This window comes from Asterias rubens, chromosome 2, assembly GCF_902459465.1.
Source record: "Asterias rubens chromosome 2, eAstRub1.3, whole genome shotgun sequence".
NCBI lineage: Eukaryota > Metazoa > Echinodermata > Asteroidea > Forcipulatida > Asteriidae > Asterias > Asterias rubens.
Window position 1 is genome coordinate 8,851,733 of NC_047063.1, and position 20,591 is coordinate 8,872,323.

General features: G+C 39.9%; 3 protein-coding genes across 3 annotated transcripts; 2 read left to right on the forward strand and 1 right to left on the reverse strand.

Annotated features, from left to right (window-relative positions):
- Positions 1-366: 366 nt before the first annotated feature.
- LOC117302771 (uncharacterized protein K02A2.6-like) lies at positions 367-4,485 on the reverse strand. Its single transcript, XM_033786800.1, has one exon. It carries the CDS (start codon positions 4,483-4,485, stop codon positions 367-369), a length of 4,119 nt encoding a protein of 1,372 aa, XP_033642691.1.
- Positions 4,486-10,782: 6,297 nt separating this feature from the next.
- LOC117302797 (NLR family CARD domain-containing protein 4-like) lies at positions 10,783-18,473 on the forward strand. The gene is made up of 4 exons (XM_033786819.1): positions 10,783-10,909; positions 12,043-12,075; positions 13,157-13,258; positions 16,540-18,473. Exons 1-4 carry the CDS (start codon positions 10,783-10,785, stop codon positions 18,339-18,341), a joined length of 2,064 nt encoding a protein of 687 aa, XP_033642710.1. The 3' UTR covers positions 18,342-18,473.
- A 176-nt stretch (positions 18,474-18,649) lies between these two features.
- Positions 18,650-19,864, forward strand: LOC117302813 (leucine-rich repeat-containing protein 31-like). The gene has a single exon (XM_033786820.1). The coding sequence runs from the start codon at positions 18,650-18,652 to the stop codon at positions 19,862-19,864; it is 1,215 nt and encodes a 404-aa protein (XP_033642711.1).
- Positions 19,865-20,591: the final 727 nt, after the last annotated feature.

The window sequence follows — 20,591 nt, forward strand, 5'->3', positions numbered from 1 at the left end:
CAAAAACTCAACTTTTGTAAACAATGGGGAAACAAATGGAGATAGCCTAAAATGCTTAACAGTAGCCTATTTTCTGACTTACTACATGTATGTTTCTGACAAGGCAATTTCTACAACTTGTTTAAAGACTTGATTGGTTAAAATGAAGTTGTTATATAGGTAACCTATGCGTACAATATAAAACACATTTTATTGAGTTTTAACTTTTGACTTAGCAATATTGAAAAACCGGTCGTGCATGAATATAGACCAACTGCTTTTTTTAATACAATGAAAACTTTAACTTTTTAAACAAACTTCAATAAACAAAGAACAATGTTTTCAATTTAACTCTCATCTTCGAGTTCAAAGTTCTGTCCAGTTCATTCAGTTTAGAACAAAGTCTTTGTATTTCGGATGCATGCCACACTGTCTTTTGGGTCTGGCACTGTGTGGGGAAGATTGTTTGTCCACGACAGTTGGGGGGGTCGCGACTGGATTGGTATCTGCCAAACTCTGAGTCGGGGAAACAAGAATCTGTTCAGGGACTGCACTTCCGTGATCCATTTTGGATGGTTGAATGGCAGGGTCAGACAGTGGCATATCCGCGTCATGTGCAGTTTGCATAAACTTCTTCACATGGCTAGTGTTTCGCGAATATTGAGCACCTTTCGGGGAGGCAACTATGACACTATTGCCGGTTTTGTTCACAATTGTGAAGGGTTCAGGGTTGAACGGGGTAGAAAACTTGTTTGTTTTCTCTTGTCTCACAAGGACTTGATCACCGACTTCCACCTCCGAGTATTTTGCATTCCGACGAGCGTCCGTGTAAAGCTTGGCTTTTCCTTTGTTTTCGGCGTCGCGATCCCGGACTTCCAAGTCAGAATGATTATCGGCCTGAAACACTGGTAGTTTCCCGCGCATTTTCCGATTGAACAACAACTCAGCTGGAGTTTTCCTTGTGGCGGGGTGTTCAGTAGCGCGATATTTTGTGACGTATTTCCGTAGTTCCTTTCGCCAGTTTTGACCTTCGGCCTGTGCGATACGGATTCGTTTCATGATTGAGTCGTTTTGGCGTTCCACTTCGCCATTTGCTTGAGCCCACTTAGCTGTAACCTTGACATGGTCTATACCATTCTCCTCACAGAACTCTCGAAACTCATGAGAACGGAACTGGGGACCATTGTCGGATTTCAGTGTCACTGGAAGTCCATGACGGCTGAAGATTTCCTCTAGGGAATCAATGACTTTGTCTGCGGTAGTGGAACTCAGTATCTGGTACTCATAGTATCGGCTGTAGTAATCAATAACTACTAGAACGGAATGTCCTGATGGAAATGGTCCAAGTAAATCCGTTGCTAAGTCCTGCCAAGGACCGTCAGGGAGCGTGGTTGGTCTCAGTGGCTCGGGGGGGTCAGGTCGTGCTACAATTTGACATCCATGGCACGATCTGCAGAACTTTTCGGCACCTTTTTCCATTCCTGGCCACCATACTTTTGTGCGAAGGTTTTGCTTCGTTCCCACAATACCAAGGTGACCCTCGTGCGCAAGAGCTAAGGCTTGTTGTCTGAGTTTCTGTGGTAAGACGATACGCGTTCCACGTAATATCAGCTGTCCGATGACACATAGCTCTCCTGCGATCGGTGCATACGCCTTACAGTTTTCAAAGAACCCGGTTCGAATTGCTTCTCTTAGCTCTGCTAGCTCTTTATCCTCTGCGGATGCACTTTCAACTTGTTTCGTTGTCATAGCACTGGGTGTGGCAGAGATGGCTACAAAACGCACATAGTCCTCTGCCCCGTGGTCATGCTTGAGTTGAATCTTTTCCTGCGAAAGCCGGGACAAAGCGTCGGCGATGTTATCGCGTCCGGGGATGTATACAACTTTGTACTCGTATGGCTGTAGGCGTAATACCCATCGCTCAACTCGTGCACATGGTTTAGATCGGGGTCCATATATCGCCTCCAATGGTTTGTGATCAGTCAGTAGTTCAAAACTGCGACCATAGATGAATGCGTGAAATCTTTCACAAGCCCAGACGAGTGATAGGGCTTCCTTCTCTGTTTGCGAATATCTCCTCTCGCAATCTGTCAGACTGCGACTGGCATAGCAGACTGGAACTAAACCGTCGTGTTGTTCCTGGATTAAAACGGCACCCAGTCCTACTGGACTCGCGTCAGCTATCACTTTTGTCGGTGCGTTCTTGTCATAGTACGCGAGCGTAGTTGCGTTTGCGAGGCTCTCCTTTAGCGAATTGAAGGCTGTTCGCTGGTAAGGTCCAAATTGAAATGGAATTCCTTTCCTGGTTAGCTTTCGAAGTGGATCTGACACTGTAGCAAAGTTAGGTATGAATCTGCTACTAAACCCAACGAGGCCAAGAAAGCTTCGAATCTCTGAGACGTTTTCCGGTTCGCGAAATTCTGCTACAGCTCTTACGCGCTCTTGTGTAGGACCAATGCCTTTCTCTGATAGTAGGATTCCCATGAATACCAACCGACTCATGTTAAACTGGCACTTCTCTTGGTTCAAGGTAAGACCTACCTCCTCCAATCTGCGTAACACTGCGAATACTCTGTTATCGTGTGTCTTCTTGTCAGACGCATGAACGATGATGTCGTCTGAGATGTTTTCCACACCTTCAAGTCCCGCTAGTGTCTTTGCGATCATGTATTGGTATTGCTCACTGGCAGAGCTAACTCCAAAGAGAAGGCGTTTGTATTGGTAGAGACCGCAATGAGTAACAAAGGTTGTGATCCCTCGCGACTCGTTATCAAGTTCCAACTGGTGATAGCCCCATTTGAGGTCGAGCTTGCTGAAGAACTTTGATCCATTCATTGTCTGTAACAGTTCATCTACTGTCGGTATTGGATGACGACCGCGTATTATTGCGTCATTAGCACGTCTCATGTCGAGGCAGAGTCGTATGTCACCATTCGGTTTTGGCACCGTGACTACTGGATTGACCCAAGGGGTTGGACCATCCACACGCTCAATGATATCGAGATCCTCCAATTCACGAATCTTTTCCTCCACTCGACTGCGCAAATTGAATGGAGTGCGTCTTAGTGGTTGTGCTACTGGCTTTACAGAGGGGTCAATGTGAAGCTTCACTTGTTCAGTTTTGAGCTTACCCACGCCTTTGAACACATCTGGAAATTGCTTATGGAACTGGGTCGAGCCACTCTTTGTGCGCTCATCAATACTGGCTACCGCTGTGGTGTGTGGAGGACTGTTAGCTGCATCCACTCCAATTTTGAGTACACCCAACTCCATTGCAGTAACTTTGCCAAGTAAGGGAACACCTTTGCCTTTAATGACGATGAATTCAGCTGGTACAGATTTTCCCGATATACTCGCTTCACAGCTGAAGAGACCTTTCAATGATAGGGCTTGGTCAGCACCGTATGCCCACAATTTCCTGTTTGGTGGGGCGACACGGGATTCACACTTAATTTTTGCATTTTTCAGTGATTCCCATGTATGTTCATCAATAACGTTGCTCGTGGCCCCAGAATCAATCAACATGTGGAGGTCAATTCCACCAACAGTTACTTTCATCTTATTCGAGTAAGTATTCTCATGAATGAGAAATGCATAGTCATGCGATGGTTCTGAATCAAGATGTTGCTCATCGATTTGGTTGACTGTTGGCTTGGACTTGGTCTTGCAGACTTTGGCGAAATGGTCTCTTCCAGAACATTTTTGGCATGTCTGGCCTCTTGCGGGGCACTTAGGGTCTCGACCAAAATGCCCAGTTCGACCACACCTGTAACAAGCACCTTTGGTAGTCATGGTAGTGGTTGCGGATTTCACCGATTGGTTTTCCTGTCTCTGATGTTTGGATTGTTGGGTCCATTTCTTAGGCTTGCTTGATTTGTCATGAGGCTTTGGTTTTCTGTCAGACACCATGTTGACAGTAGTGTCAGACTGATAGGTTTTGCCCTTGACAGACAGTGCAGCCATCTGACTTTCTACCTTTTCACATTTATCAGCTACTTTCATTGCCTTTGCTAAAGTTAGTTCATCCCCTGCTTCCAATAGCTTGCGTCTAACGTAATCAGATTTGCACTTACTCAGCACAGCATCTCTTATCTGGTTGTCTTTTTCACCTCCAAAATCACAGTCTCTAGCCGCTCTCCAAAGTCTGGTTACAAATTGTAATACCGTTTCCCCTTCCTTCTGGACAACTTGGTGAAAAGTCTGCCGTGCAAATGCTGCATTTTTCTGTGGCACGAAGTATTTGTTCAGTGCGGTTTTGGCAGCGTCAAAATCAGTAGCAGCGCCCGTGTCAGGTAGCGTCAAGAAAATTTCCTGTACGTCCGGTCCGGCTAGATGGAGCATTAGTGCACGTCTTCGTTGCTTCACCTCCGGTGTTGTGGTGGACCCAATAATATGGCCTTTGCCGTCTGCATAGAGCTCAAACGACATCAGCCACCTTTCCCATCGTGGTCCAAGGGTTGCTGGCTCTGAAAAACAGTCAAATATGGGGATTACTGTTTTCTCCATGATTTTTTCCGGATTATCCTCGTCGCCAATGTTGAATCTTCGGTTTATTCGTATCTAAACTACAAATCACAATGGCGTCGGCACATGCACACACGACCTTTGACCTAACTGTAATTAGACTAGCGCTGTTAGTCGCTCGTAAACACAACAGGGATAGATAGGCCTATAAGATTAAGGTCATTACTGCTGTTTGGTTATTACCTTAGTTTGGCATATACTCATCTATCTACCTATCTGATGATAATTCTTGTCAAAGCCTTTCCAGTGGGGGGGGGGGGGGTTGCCACATTAAGAACAGTAGGTCTCTATATACATGCCATATAGGGTGCACCACACTATAAGATCCTCAATTATTCAAAAGTTAATAAATATGTGGATCTGTCATCTTCTAACTTGAAAACAAACAAAATATCATTGCTGACAAACAAATGTTCTTACTTTTTTACATAGATAATAACTTAAAGTTTTCAGCTTGGCAATCCAAAATTTTAAGAAACACACCCACGGACGACTAACCTAGCCAGGTGAAAATCATCTTGGAAAAGTGAACCTTTACAAAAAAATGGGCATTGTAGTTTCCAGGGGTCATGTGAAGCCCAAATGCTCCATGGTTGAAAGTCCACAACTCCAGGAGACAACATTTTCAACAATCCATAAAAGCAATGACCTTCAAATCTTTGATTTAGTGCAGTACACACTTTTCTTTCATACAGTTACACAATCATTCACAATCAGCATAGAACCAGGCAGTGCAATGTGAGACCTTGACCTTGCTTGTGCATAATACTGCAATCATTCATTGTTCACAACCAGACATACACCAGTAACATGAAGGGAGTGGGTCGCTGTGTATAGGAGTCCAACCTGAGTGTTAGTGTATGATCCAATAAACAGATTGGATGGTACGTGTTTCGAGCCAAACTGGAATTTTCTCAAGTTCAATAGAGGGCACTCTTCCAAATGTAGTCTGGTTCCCAGACCCAAAAATCTCCGACTAGGCTCTGTCGATTTTTAACAAGAGATGTCAAGGAATCTTTGGTCAAGGAATCTTTGGTCAGGGGACCAGACTGTTCAGCAAAACATCACACCACTCGAAGAGTCGATAAAGAGACGAATTGGACGTAAGAATCAGTCACCTTTCTTGCCATAGTTTGTGATAATATAATCCAACATTGCAACCCTGTTTTGTATTAATTTGAAGTGATATGTGTTGATAAATCTTTCAGATATTCGGGTTTTAATTTTAGAAATCCCCCACCATCGATTTAGAAATGGCACATTGCGTAATCGAAGAAGGGGAATTCCCACACAACATTGCTCATCGCCAACAAATTCCAATTCCGCCCATTGGAACTTTCTTGTAGTTGTGTTCTATTATAAAAGCTTCATTCATGTTAAGAAGTTAAGGTAAGTTTGTAATTATTACCAATGCATGGCAATGAAAACCGTTGAGAGCTTTATGGCTTGAGAAGTTGAGTTGAGTTGAGTTGAGAAAAAAAAAAAAAAAAAAAAACGACATATTTTTTATTTAGTTAGTTAGTAGAGTTTAGTCTCGGAGTAGACTGAGTCAAATGAAAAGCCACAAATAAAACCACAAAGCAATTTGCCAAAATAAAGGGTAACCTGATAAAACACTTTATAAAACTAAGCTGTGTGTAACTGTAATATATTTGTGTACATTCATGTTAAACTCGTACCCAAGTCAATTCGTACCCAAGTCAACTCGTACCCAAGTCAACTCGTACCCAAGTCAACTCGTACCCAAGTCACCTTGTACCCCCGTCAACTTGTACCCCCGTCAACTCGTACCTAAGTCAACTTGTACCCGAGTCAACTCAAACCTGAGTCAACTCGTACCCAAGTCAACTCGCACCCAAATAAATGTTTTTAAAAAAATTTGACTCGTACTGATAAATATTGTAGTTTAATTTATTTATTTATATTGTTAATCATACATTTAGCTGTTCATTGTTGCAATGATTTTGTTTTCTTTTTTTGTTTTCATGTTGCACTTTTTTTTTTACTTATAGGCCCTACGGTGGGGAAAATTAATCAGAGAACTTTTTTTTTAATATAGGCTTGTTAGAATGAATTTTTTAGTTTTTTTTTATTGTGAAAAAGATAATAAGAACTTACGCAAAGTGTTTTGGTTGGAAAAAGTGGAACAGTATATTTGTTAAAGTGTACTTGTTATCGGAAAACGATAATCAGAACATAACGCAAATGAATGAATTGAATTAATTCTTATGCCCCTCTGTGCAGTAGCATGGAGGGTGTGTGGTGGTTGAGATCTGGGGTTGACTACTCAGCTCAGTGGACAAGGGGGATCGAGGGAAACACACTATAAGTTATGCCCCTCTGTGCAGTAGCATGGAAGGTGTGTGGTGGTTGAGATCTGGGGTCGACTACTCAGCTCAGTGGAGAAGGGGATCGAGGGAAACACACTATAAGTTATGCCCCTCTGCGCAGTAGCACGGAGGGTGTGTGGTGGTTGAGATCTGGGGTTGACTACTCAGCTCAGTGGACATAGGGGATCGAGGGAAACACACTATAAGTTATGCCCCTCTGTGCAGTAGCACGGAGGGTGTGTGGTGGTGGAAATCTGGGGTTGACTACTCAGTTCAATAGACAAGGGGAAAGGGAAACACACTAAGTTATGCCCCTCTCGGAGTAGCACGGAGGGTGTGTGGTGGTTGAGATGGGGTCGACTACTCAGTTCAATGGACAAGGGGAAAGGGAAACACACTAAGTTATGCCCCTCTGCGCAGTAGCATGGAGGGTGTGTGGTGGTTGAGATCTGGGGTCGACTACCCAGTTCAATGGACAAGGGGAAAGGGAAACACACTAAGTTATGCCCCTGTGAGCAGTAGCACGGAGGGTGTGTGGTGGTTGAGATCTGGGGTTGTACACATTCAACCCTCCTACTGTCTGACCAGTAATAGCATCAGTGTGGTTTTGAATGATAGCCAATCTAAACTGGCTTGTTGAACGCATCTTCATAGTACACAGTCAACCCTCCTACTCTCTGACCAGTCATATCATCAGTATGGTTTTACCAGCTTATTGAATACATCTACATTGTACACATTCAACCCTCCTACTGTCTGACCAGTCATATCATCAGTGTGGTTTTGAATGATAGCCAATCTAAACTGGCTTGTTGAACGCATCTTCATAGTACACAGTCAACCCTCCTACTCTCTGACCAGTCATATCATCAGTGTGGTTTTACCAGCTTATAGAATACATCTTCATAGTACACAGTCAACCCTCCTACTCTCTGACCAGTCATATCAGCAGTGTGGTTTTACCAGCTTATTGAATACATCTACATTGTACACATTCAACCCTCCTACTGTCTGACCAGTCATATCATCAGTTTGGTTTTACCAGCTTATTGAATACATATACACATTCAACCCTCCAACTGTCTGACCAGTCATATCATCAGTGTGGTTTTGAATGATAGCCAATCTAAACTGGCTTGTTGAACGCATCTTCATAGTACACAGTCAACCCTCCTACTCTCTGACCAGTCATATCATCAGTGTGGTTTTACCAGCTTATAGAATACATCTTCATAGTACACAGTCAACCCTCCTACTCTCTGACCAGTCATATCAGCAGTGTGGTTTTACCAGCTTATTCAATACATCTACATTGTACACATTCAACCCTCCTACTGTCTGACCAGTCACATCATCAGTGTGGTTTTACCAGCTTATTGAAACATCTACACATTCAACCCTCCTACTGTCTGACCAGTCATATCATCAGTGTGGTTTTGAATGATAGACAATCTAAACTGGCTTGTTGAATACATCTTCATAGTACACAGTCAACCCTCCTACTCTCTGACCAGTCATATCATCAGTGTGGGTTTACCAGCTTATTGAACACATCTACATTGTACACATTCAACCCTCCTACTGTCTGACCAGTCATATCATCAGTGTGGTTTTGAATGATAGACAATCTAAACTGGCTTGTTGAACACATCTTCATAGTACACAGTCAACCCTCCTACTCTCTGACCAGTCATATCATCAGTGTGGTTTTACCAGCTTATTGAACACATCTACATTGTACACATTCAACCCTCCTACTGTCTGACCAGTCAATCATATCATCGGTGTCGTTTCGAATGATAGCCAATTTAAACTGGCTTGTTGGATGCATTATCTAAAGAGTACACAGTCAACCCTCCTACTGTCTGATCAGTCAATATCCTTAGCAACCTTATGTCAAATGGAGCCAATGAGCCACAGCCAAAGTTATAAAAAGTTAAAACTCTGGAAGGGGTTACCAATTTATCTTGACTGCTCTATTTATAAGCTTTTTATTACTGAATTTAAATGCTCAATAAAAGTTAAGGTTTTGGGTTAGGCTTAAAAGGTTTGGGCACAAATAAAGGTTGGAAAATCTAGGGTTTGTAAGTTTAGGGCTAGGGTTTGTGTGCAAGGGATAGATAGGCCTATAAGATTAAGGTCATTACTGCTGTTTGGTTATTACCTTAGTTTGGCATATACTCATCTATCTACCTATCTGATGATAATTCTTGTCAAAGCCTTTCCAGTGGGGGGGGGGGGGTTGCCACATTAAGAACAGTAGGTCTCTATACATGCCATATAGGGTGCACCACACTATAAGATCCTCAAATATTCAAAGTAAAAAAATATCTGGATGTCTGTCATCTTCTAACTTGAAAACAAACAAAATATCATTGCTGACAAATAAAATGTCTTTACTTTTTTACATAGATAATGACTTCAAGTTTTTAGATTGGCAATCCAAAATTTTCAGAAACACACCCACGGACGACCAACCTAGCCAGGTGAAAATCAAAAATTGGAAAAGTGAACCTTTACAAAAAAGGGACATTGTAGTTTCCAGGGGTCATGTGAAGCCCAAATGCTCCATGGTTGAAAGTCCACAACTCCAGGGAGACAACATTTTGTCAACAGTCCATAAAAGCAAAATCTTTGATTTAGTGCAGTACACACTTTTTTTTCATACAATTACACAATCATTCAACATCAGCATAGAACCAGCCAGTGCAATGTGAGACCTTGACCTTGCTTGTGCATAATACTGCAATCATTCATTGTTCACAACCAGACATACACCAGTAACATGAAGGGAGTGGGTCGCTGTGTATACGAGTCCAACCTTAGTGTTAGTGTATGATCCAACCGATCATTGCTTGAATATCCTATTCAAAAATAAACAGATTGGATGGTACGTGTTTCGAGCCAAACTGGAATAGAGGGTACTCTTCCAAATGTAGTCTGGTTCCCAGACCCAAAAATCTCCGACTAGGCTCTGTCGATTTTTAACAAGAGATGTCAAGGAATCTTTGGTCCAGGAATCTTTGGTCAGGGGACCAGACTATTCCAAATGCAGGTTCTGTTAGTCAGAACAAGATGGCGTGTTGCTGAGGTGTGTATGTTATGTTGAAATGGAATGAGCTGAAAGTACAGTTTGGGGCTATTTACCTCTGTTAATGTTATGCTAACAAGTTTGGTGAGTTGTATACAGTTGATCTATGTTATATGTAGTCACATAGTGATAATAGGTTTTGTATTAGAGCGGTAATTCCTACAGAAAAGAGCCATTATTTTCTCAGGTTAAAATGTACATACAAAACCCTTTGTTTTTTTTTACAAATGTGTTTTTTAGGGAGCCATCATTCTGTGCTGTTTACTGAGTTCTGTCAAGCTTAATTACAGGAAAAAAGACTTAGTTGTTCACAAAACAGTTCTAGTAGTTTATTAATGGTTGACATGACTGTGATAATGTGGTTTTTGATACAAATATTCATGTTTCTGTACATTGTTACAGGGCCTCTATTTGTACTGCTATTGCATGACCTGTGTGTGACAGTAACCACATCGGTGTTTTCAGAGCTGACTGTTTAACTGCATCCAGTCACTGTAAGTAGTAAGTTTATATTGTACTATATCTCTGATTAAAAATGAGTGCAGTTAAAGATTCTGGACACTATTGGTAATTGTCAAATACCAATCTTCTCACTTAGTGTATCTCAACATATGCATAGAATAACAAACCTATGAAAAATTGAGCTCAATTGGTCGTCGAAGTTGCGAGATAACTTTGAAAGAAAAAAACACCATTGTCACACGAAGTTGTGTGCTTTTCAGATGCTCGATTTTGAGACCTCGAAATCTAACTCTGATGAGGTCAGAGGACTTCATTCGTAGTTGTGGCCATTTGGTCCAAGTAGTATTAGAAGATTTCTTCAATTTATTTATTTTTCTGTTCAATTTTAGATCCATCATGGCCACAGCTAACTCAACAGATTTGATGACTACAACTATTGATGGAGGATCTGGATTAACGACTGAGAACACGATAGCCATTATTGCTGTTTTTGTTGTCGCAATTGGTGTAGTTGTTGCAATATGTAAGACAATTTTTTTTTTAACAAAACCTGGAGTTTTCTGCCAAAGTTCTCCCAAGTGCAATTAATTGTAGTAAATTTACTTTACTACCTTCCGCCCAGGTAGTAGTTAAACAGCAGGACAGTTCTTTTCACAATCTACTCAGTGGTACAAGCAAAGTCTCCCGAACTCCAAAAGGAAGACAAATTCTCAAAAGACCACAATCTCCCAGGCAGCTATTCATGTGGTGTTAACGCAAACCAAATACAACATAAGAGATTAAAATTTGCATCGGGGATAAAGAATATTAATTTTGGTTTTTATAACTTATCTGGGCAAGTCAACTTTAAAAATATCTACAAAGCTCAACAAATGGCACAGTACTTTATTATGAAATAACATATTTATCTTTAGATGACAATACTGTACACTGGCAAATATATCCGCTAGTATTACATAAGATGCTTATATTGCGAAGTTGACATCCCACTTTCAGAGAATGTCACCATCTCAACAACAGCTATCACTCAGTTGGCAAATAAGTCATTGTGTTGATAGCCATTTCTGTACTGGATCCCAATTAGTTAATTGACACTTCTAGAGCTTTTAAGTACCAACGTTTCCTGTAGCTTTACTGTATTTTGAGCCTGTGGATCAGTCAACCAATTTGACACAAAAGATACATAAAAAAAAACTATTTTGATGTAATTACATGTTTTTGCTAACTAATGATTTTTTTTATGACATTTAAAAGATAAAAAGGGGGATACATACATTGTTGCAGGTAAACATGAAAATGTTAGTCCTTTGGACTACTGTCTTGTGTTTGTGGTTCAATAACTCGATTGGTCGTCGGAGTTGCGAGATAACTATATGAAAGAAAAAAACACCCTTGTCACACGAAGTTGTGTGCTTTCAGATGCTTGATTTCAAGACCTCAAATTCTAAACTTGAGGTCTTGAAATCAAATTCTTGGAAAACTACTTCTTTCTCGAAAACTACTTCACTTCAGAGGGGAGCCGTTTCTCACAATGTTTTATACTATCAACCTCTCCCCATTACTCGTTACCAAGTCAGGTTTTATGCTAGTAATTATTTTGAGTAATTACCAATAGTGTCCACTGCCTTTAAATGGTATTATTATTATTACTTACAGTGAGTTATAGAGAGAATCGGAGGAGAAACAGAGGTAATTATTAAAGAACTATCACTTTATTAAAGAACTATCACTATCAACAAGATTTATCACTAATTCGAGTTCAGAAGTCATGCAGACATGACTCATGATAAAATGGTAAGCAGAAATTGTCTGCTGGTGATGCAGCCCCTTACAGCACTATCCATTTCATATTACTGCTTACCGTTGGCAAACACAAACAGGACTCCAACTTTTCTTATTCATTGTGTGAATGACACAACAAATAAAAACCAATTTCTCCAGTGTAATGACCTGGTGCAGCCATATTCCTTGATATCAGAGGTCGAGTCTCAGGGATGTTTTTTTTCTCAAGGGACAGAAAACTATTGCCACTCTTGTACCGAGCACAAACATCCCGAGTCAAATACAAAACTGCCAAGATTTACCCCCCTGATCAGTGGAGAAATCTAAAGAAAAAGGGCTCAAATAATCCTAGACAAAAGCTAGGCATGTAAAGAAGTCATTATTTATAAATAATTATATATCTTTGATGGAATGGATATAAACATTGGAACTCTCCAGCAATGAGATAAAGTGGGAGGCTGACAAACCCCAAAGGATAAAGAAGCACAATTTTAATTCTTTCACATGTTTCTATTGTTTTCCCAGTATGGAGAAGTCTCATCACACACCCTCTATAAAAATGCACCTGATTTCTCTCGCTTTCAAAAATAAACAAATTTAAGAACCCCAAAACAAAACAAAATAGTTGGCCTACACTTTTGCATCTTGAAAGTTGCAAGGAAAATGTTGCGCAGTCAAACCTTCCACCATTTATGGAAAAGTTAAAAACTTGGTGCACTCTACTTACATGGTGGCAAAGATTTAAGTTCAGCACAGGCTTCAAAAGTACTGCTCTCTTGAAAGTATTTGAATTAACATATTTTGGGTGTTGGAGTAGCTCAGGACTGTTAAAAGAATCAGTCATGCTTTATAAACAATTGGTACAAAGGGTACTCAATCATATGAAGTTTAACCCATGTTTAACCCTCTGACCCAAGCCATTGAAATACAGCCCAGAGTCTCCATAATGCAGATTCCATACCTTTATTTGTCCATTTAATGTTCACAGAGGATCGAAGACGTCGTCTTCAAGAGGATCAAAGAATTCTTCAAGAGGATCAAAGACGTCGCCAGCAAGAAGATCTACCATTGTTAACTCGACCAACAGAGGGTAATTACAGAACATTACTTTGACCCCGATTACAATGAACACATGTATATGACAAATTTTAGTGAAGAACTACACATAGCATTTGTTGACTACATTAAACAAAACCAAAAAACAGTCCTCTGCTTCGAGAAAAAGGGCCTGAACTTGTACTTTATTTGTGATTTAACGAAACACAACTTCACAAGGTGCCAATATGTCTGTTTAATACCACAAAAAACTGTGCCTACAGCTCACTGCAGGGCAAGCACCACATTTCTGTGCTAGCTTTGTAAGCTACAAATCACAACCTACTCCTTTAAAGAATTTGAAAAAGAAGACGTTTGAGCCACTGTTATGTTCAGTTGTTCTCACTGGTGAGACTGTCATCATTGCTGTGCATAACACGTATCTAAGTGTCTATTTTATACTCCTTTCATTTTTGGAGTATTGCACAGCGATATACTTGCAAAGCTTGATAAATACTAAGGAATATGACAGAGCCATTGATCAGTTTAATGGCAATTTTCTCAATTGAGATGATGATGATTATTGCATTGGAAGCTCTGGTTATTCTGAGTTCTCATTTCTTCTTGTGTGTCTTATCTGAAGTAATGTGTCCCTTTACTTTGATGTTTCTATAAAATCACTGATAAAAATTGACGCTAAATTTTCAACTGGTATGGGTCAAGTAATACTGCAAAGTAATTGACGTTGATATGTTGGACTTGAAGCAAACTAAAAAATTAAACTATGTTTCAATATTTATGATTTGTACTGAAAGCAGTAAGTTTTAGAAGTCAAGAATGCTCCGGGATATTGATCATATTTTATTCTTCTTTATAGGAAATTATTATATTAAAGTGTTGTAGAAAATCTGGAAATACCCTGACTCAAACAATAAGGCAACCAGAGTGTAACACATTCTTCTTAGCCAAGAGGTTATCAGTACAAAAAGAAACCCTCAATCCAATGCATCCGGATACCATTTTCTGCTTTGTCAAAAATTAAAAATTTATTGCCACTCATGTACCAAGCACAAACATCCCGAGTCAAATACAAAACTGCCAAGATTTACCCCCCTGATAAGTGGAGAAATCTAAAGAAAAAGGGCTCAAATAATCCTAGACAAAAGCTAGGCATGTAAAGAAGTCCTTATTTATAAATAATTATATATCTTTGATGGAATCGATATAAACATTGGAACTCTCCAGCAATGGGAGGCTGCCAATTTTAATTATTTCACATGTTTCTATTGTTTTCCCAGTATGGAGAAGTCTCATCACACACCCTCTATAAAAATGCACCTGATTTCTCTCGCTTTCAAAAATAAACAAATTTAAGAACCCCAAAACAAAACAAAATAGTTGACCTACACTTTTGCATCTTGAAAGTTGCAAGGAAAATGTTGCGCAGTCAATTCTTCCACCATTTATGGAAAAGTTGTTAAAAACTTGGTGCACTCTACTTACATGGTGGCAAGGATTTAAGTTCAGCACAGGCTTCAAAAGTACTGCTCTCTTGAAAGTATTTGAATTAACATATTTTGGGTGTTGGAGTAGCTCAGGACTGTAAAAAGAATCAGTCATGCTTTATAAACAATTGGTACAAAGGGTACTCAATCATATGAAGTTTAACCCATGTTTAAACCTGTGACCCAAGCCATTGAAGTACAGCCCAGAGTCTCCATATGCAGATTCCATACCTTTATTTGTCCTTTCAATGTTCACAGAGGATCGAAGACGTAGTCTTCAAGAGGATCAAAGAATTCTTCAAGAGGATCAAAGACGTCGCCAGCAAGAAGATCTACCATTGTTAACTCGACCAACAGAGGGTAATTACAGAACATTACTTTGACACCAATTACAATGAACACATGTATATGACAAATTTTAGTGAAAAACTACACATAGCATTTGTTGACTACATTAAACAAAACAAAAAAACAGTCCTCTGCTTCGAGAAAAAGGGCCTGAACTTGTACTTTATTTGTGATTTAACAAAACACAACTTCACAAGGTGCCAATATGTCTGTTTAATACCACAAAAAACTGTGCCTACAGCTCACTGCAGGGCAAGCACCGCATTTCTGTGCTAGCTTTGTACGCTACAAATCACAACCTACTCCTTTAAAGAATTTGAAAAAGAAGACGTTTGAGCCACTGTTATGTTCAGTTGTTCTCACTGGTGAGACTGTCATCATTGCTGTGCATAACACGTATCTAAGTGTCTATTTTATACTCCTTTCATTTTTGGAGTATTGCACAGCGATATACTTGCAAAGCTTGATAAATACTGAGGAATATGACAGAGCCATTGATCAGTTTGATGGCAATTTTCTCAATTGAGATGATGATGATTATTGCATTGAAAGCTCTGGTTATTCTGAGTTCTCATTTCTTCTTGTGTGTCTTATCTGAAGTAATGTGTCCCTTTACTTTGATGTTTCTATAAAATCACTGATAAAAATTGACGCTATATTTTCAACTGGTATGGGTCAAGTAATACTGCAAAGTAATTGACGTTGATATGTTGGACTTGAAGCAAACTAAAAAATGAAACTATGTTTTAATATTTATGATTTGTACTGAAAGCAGTAAGTTTTAGAAGTCAAGAATGCTCCGGGATATTGATCATATTTTATCCTTCTTTATAGGAAATTATTATATTAAAGTGTTGTAGAAAATCTGGAAATACCCTGACTCAAACAATAAGGCAACCAGAGTGTAACACATTCTTCTTAGCCAAGAGGTTATCAGTACAAAAAGAAACCCTCAATCCAATGCATCCGGATACCATTTTTTGCTTTGTCAAAAATTATAAATTTTGGGCTTGGATCAGATTAAAGAAGTTGTGGAAACTATGGTGCTCAGAAAGTGCCATAGTACTTCAAAATTGTCTCATCAAGTCAACTTGTTTAGTGATATGTGCTGAAATACCCCAATGCAAACCATTCGGTCAACAAAAATCTTACTACAAAAAAAATCACGTTTGGGACACTGTTGCCCCAACATCCATTGCATATGATTGTCACACGGTTGGCAATCATATGATTGGCAAAAAGAAATTTGACAAAAAAGGGAAAGAATATACTGTGGGTCATTTTCCAAACAAAATCCAGCTCTGTGGTCCTCCTCAAACATGTTCACTTAAACTTTAGAGGTGAAAACAAGCTGGTGTGGATGTGTTGAAAAACGATTGTCGATTTTACAGAACTACTTGTTAATGTATGGTTCACAATGATACTTTTGTGATTAGAATAATTATATTCAAAGCAATTAAGACTTGTTTAAACTTACCTACAGGAACATCAGGCCCTGACAAAGTTCAAGCTGTTGCATCAAAAGTCAATGAGGCGGTGAAGAAAGTGTACAAATCTACAGGTAGCTATGTACAGATGCTCCCATGGGTTGATGATCATCAGATGCACATAATGAACATCTTCACTAAGCTATGTTTAGTTGAACAAGTTGACACAATGGGGAAGCCTCGAATAAAGGGTAATAAAGGGTTGATGCCATTTGAGGAATTATATAAAGATAGGCAGCCTGAGACAAGGGAAGGTAATCCTAATAAAGGTGAGCTGAAATCATATGAAGAGATTTTTAAATTTCAGACACACCATGAGGGAACTCCAATTAAACGTATCGTTATAAGCGGATCAGCAGGAATTGGCAAGACAACCCTAATTGACAAAATTGCATATGATTGGGCAATGGGTAACAGTGAGACACTCAATAAGTTTAAACTTGTTTTTGCTTTAAAAATGGGTTCATTGCAACAAAGTAGCAACTTAGAAGATGCCATCTTTGAGAAGCTTCTCGCAAAAGACACTGTAGATGAATCTGCTTTGAAAGAGTTTATTGACAAGAACCAAGACAAAGTATTGATTCTCTTGGATGGATTTGATGAATGTAAAATCACTACAACTGACACATCCTCATTTGGTTCGATTCTCAAAGTTATTAATCGAAAGCTGGGCCCAGAATATTGGGTAGTTATTACATCCCGTCCTCCCCTTGACAAATTAGTCAACTCATCATTGGTTATGAAGCCCTTTACTCATGTCAGAGTTGAGGGCTTTTCTAAAACAGATATAAATGAATATGTGAACAAATTCTTCCCTGATGATCATGACAAGGCTAGCAAGCTTATAGAGCAGATAGAACTCTCAGATACCTTGTCTGATTTGGCAGAGAGTCCCATGCTACTGCTGCTGATGTGTTTGCTGATGGGGAGCAAAGAGAATACCCTCCCAGACACAATGACCCGACTGTATAACAAAGCACTGAATTACATATTCAAAAGAAAAACAAGAGACATCAAAGATGCTGAAATATCACAGATTTTAATTTCTATTGGCAAGGTTGCTCTAGGTAGTCTCTTTTCTAGAGATCAGTCATTTGCCTTTAGAGAAGGGGACTTTGAAAAGACTGCGTTAGATGCAGCAATGAATGCAGGTGTCCTCACTAGTGAGAGGGTCATCGATGGGCTTGATACCTATCAAAGAGTGTCTTTTATACACCACACGTTTCTGGAGTATTGCGCAGCAATGTACTGGCAAAGCTTGATAAACACTGAGGAATTTGACAGAATCCTAGATCAGACAGAAGTAGAGTCAACTAAGGGAGCCACATTAGGAGTTCCTTATTATTCTCGACTATTTCGCTATGAGTATCTGTTCAGATTTTGTTGTGGAGACAATGAGGCATGTACAAATCAGATTTTAAAGAAGATTCATCAAGGCAGAGATTCGCAACTTATTGTTATTTGTTATTTTGAGAGTCAATCAAAGGAACTTCCACAAGAAAATGCTATAAGTTCAATTCTGACTGGTGATATTGACATTTCAGAGTGGAATAATGATAGTACAAACGCATTATTTCATTTTCTGAAGCAAGTGGCAGCCCTCAGCAGAGGAAATGATTACTTCTCAAAGGTTAAGAGACTGGTTATCAAGCATTTTAACTTCCAGAGGTTTGGTACAGATTTTGCAAAGTCGCTTATGCTAATGACTAATTTACAATCTCTTTCTCTGCAAAGCAGCTCATTAACTGTTGAAATACTAATCAGATCCTATCATCATTGGCAAGTCCATCAACATTGACTGAGCTAATCCTCTCAGGGAATGAAGCCCTTGGTGGCTCTGTGTCATCGTTGGCTCCTCAATTGATGAAACTGAAGCACCTCAAGGAGCTGCACGTGTTTAATTGCTCACTGGAAGATCAAGATGTGTCGTCCATTGCCAAATCAACGGGTGACACTCTGGTTAATCTATATTTACATGGGCAACATGCATTGGGTGGCCGTGCATCAATTTGGGGTCCTAAATTGGGGAAAATGAAATGCCTTCGAGATATTCACTTGATAGAGTGTTCACTGCAATGTACAGATATTGAGCCCATTTCTGTGGCAATGACGAGTGGTGTATCTACTCTGGTTAATCTTGATCTGACATTAAATAGAGACTTGGGTGGTTGTGCAGAGATGTGGGCTCGGCATTTGAAGGGAATGAGACACCTTGAGGAGGTGAACTTGGCTTATTGTGCATTGATAGACAAAGATGTTGAGCCCATTGCTGTGGCACTGAGTGACATTCAAACTCTGGTTCATCTGAACCTCATGGGTAATACTGCATTGGGTGGCTGTGCATCATTGTGGGCTCTGCATTTGAAGAGAATGAACCACCTGAAGGAACTGTTATTGGGAGGGTGCAATCTGACAGATGTTGATATGAAGCCCATTGCTGAGTCAGTGAGTGACATGCCCAACCTGAGTCATCTAGATCTGACATGTAATGATGCATTGGGTAGCTGTGCACCATTGTGGGCTCTGCATTTGAAGAGAATGAACCACCTGAAGAAACTGACATTGGTAATGTGCAATCTGGTAGATGATGATATGGAGCATATTGCTGAGTCAGTGAGTGACATGCCCAACCTGAGTCATCTAGATCTGACATGTAATACTGCATTGGGTGGCTGTGCATCATTGTGGGCTCTGCATTTGAAGAGAATGAACCACCTGAAGAAACTGACATTGGTATTGTGCAATCTGGTAGATGATGATATGGAGCCCATTGCTGAGTCAGTGAGTGACATGCCCAACCTGATTCATCTAGATCTGACATGTAATGATGCATTGGGTGGCTGTGCATCATTGTGGGCTCTGCATTTGAAGAGAATGAACCACCTGAAGAACCTAATATTAGCAAGGTGCTTTCTGACAGATGTTGATATGGAGCCCATTGCTGAGTCAGTGAGTGACATGCCCAACCTGAGTCATCTAGATCTGACACGTAATCGTGCATTGGGTGGCTGTGCATCATTGTGGGCTCTGCATTTGAAGAGAATGAACCACCTGAAGGAACTGACATTGGTATTGTGCAATCTGACAGATGTTGATATGAAGCCCATTGCTGAGTCAGTGAGTGACATGCCCAACCTGATTCATCTAGATCTGACATGGAATGGTGCATTGGGTGGCTGTGCATCATCCTGGGCTCAGCATTTGAAGCTGATGACCAAACATCTCAAGAAGCTCACACTATGCGGGTTGACATATGAGGATCAGGAGTACATTAATGCATCAAGTGATTTGAATTTGACCATATTGGATTTCACACCCTAACCATCCTCATAAACAACACAAAGATGAAGACCATTTCCAACATTTTAGACAAAGCCTTGAACTGTAGACTCCTCAATCCTCGTAAATGAAACTCATTCTGATTTACTCACAGATGTGAATCTGTCATGTCATTGAGTCTGTGATTTCTCTGCACAACTGTGTACTTCCTTTATTTGAGGCAAATGAAGCTGATCATGTTTATTGGAGACTGTTAGACGGAAATGAAATTTTGGTCTCTACTAGAGAACAAAACATGGCGTGACGGACATTACATTTGGAGCATTATCGACAGTACACTTTTGCCCCTTTTTTGTTTCAGTAGCTGAAAAAGTGTTGAAATGATACAAAGAAGATGTATCATACATCTTCTTTCTTTCTTCACTTAATCATCAAATATAGACTGTCTTCATTAAGCTTTTTTTCACCTTGATGTGTCATTTTCCAGCATCTATGTTCAATCAAACTAATTAATTGATAAAAATATTGACGTATCAACTATCAGTTACAGCCCAAAACACACAATTGCACGGCCAAAACTTCACCAAAAGAATACAACTTTTATTTTCTCTCTCGCTGAATGAACTTTGACAGATTGAAGCTGTTACAAAACATGACAACATACAAAACCATTTGCATTAGGTCCTACTGCCACAGACAATGAACACAATACATGTAAGATGAATTAATGTGAGGATCCCAACAACAAAGTCTTTCTAGTTTTAAAGTA

What these genes read in the sequence shown, in the direction of transcription:
- LOC117302771 (XM_033786800.1), bottom strand. Translation starts at nt 4,485, where the DNA reads ATGGAGAAAACAGTAATCCCCATATTTGACTGTTTTTCAGAGCCAGCA.
- LOC117302797 (XM_033786819.1), top strand. Translation starts at nt 10,783, where the DNA reads ATGGCCACAGCTAACTCAACAGATTTGATGACTACAACTATTGATGGA. An exon ending in TGGTGTAGTTGTTGCAATAT is followed by an intron (nt 10,910 to 12,042) that starts GTAAGACAATTT and finishes TATTACTTACAG; the next exon opens with TGAGTTATAGAGAGAATCGG. An exon ending in GAATCGGAGGAGAAACAGAG is followed by an intron (nt 12,076 to 13,156) that starts GTAATTATTAAA and finishes TAATGTTCACAG; the next exon opens with AGGATCGAAGACGTCGTCTT.
- LOC117302813 (XM_033786820.1), top strand. Translation starts at nt 18,650, where the DNA reads ATGACGAGTGGTGTATCTACTCTGGTTAATCTTGATCTGACATTAAAT.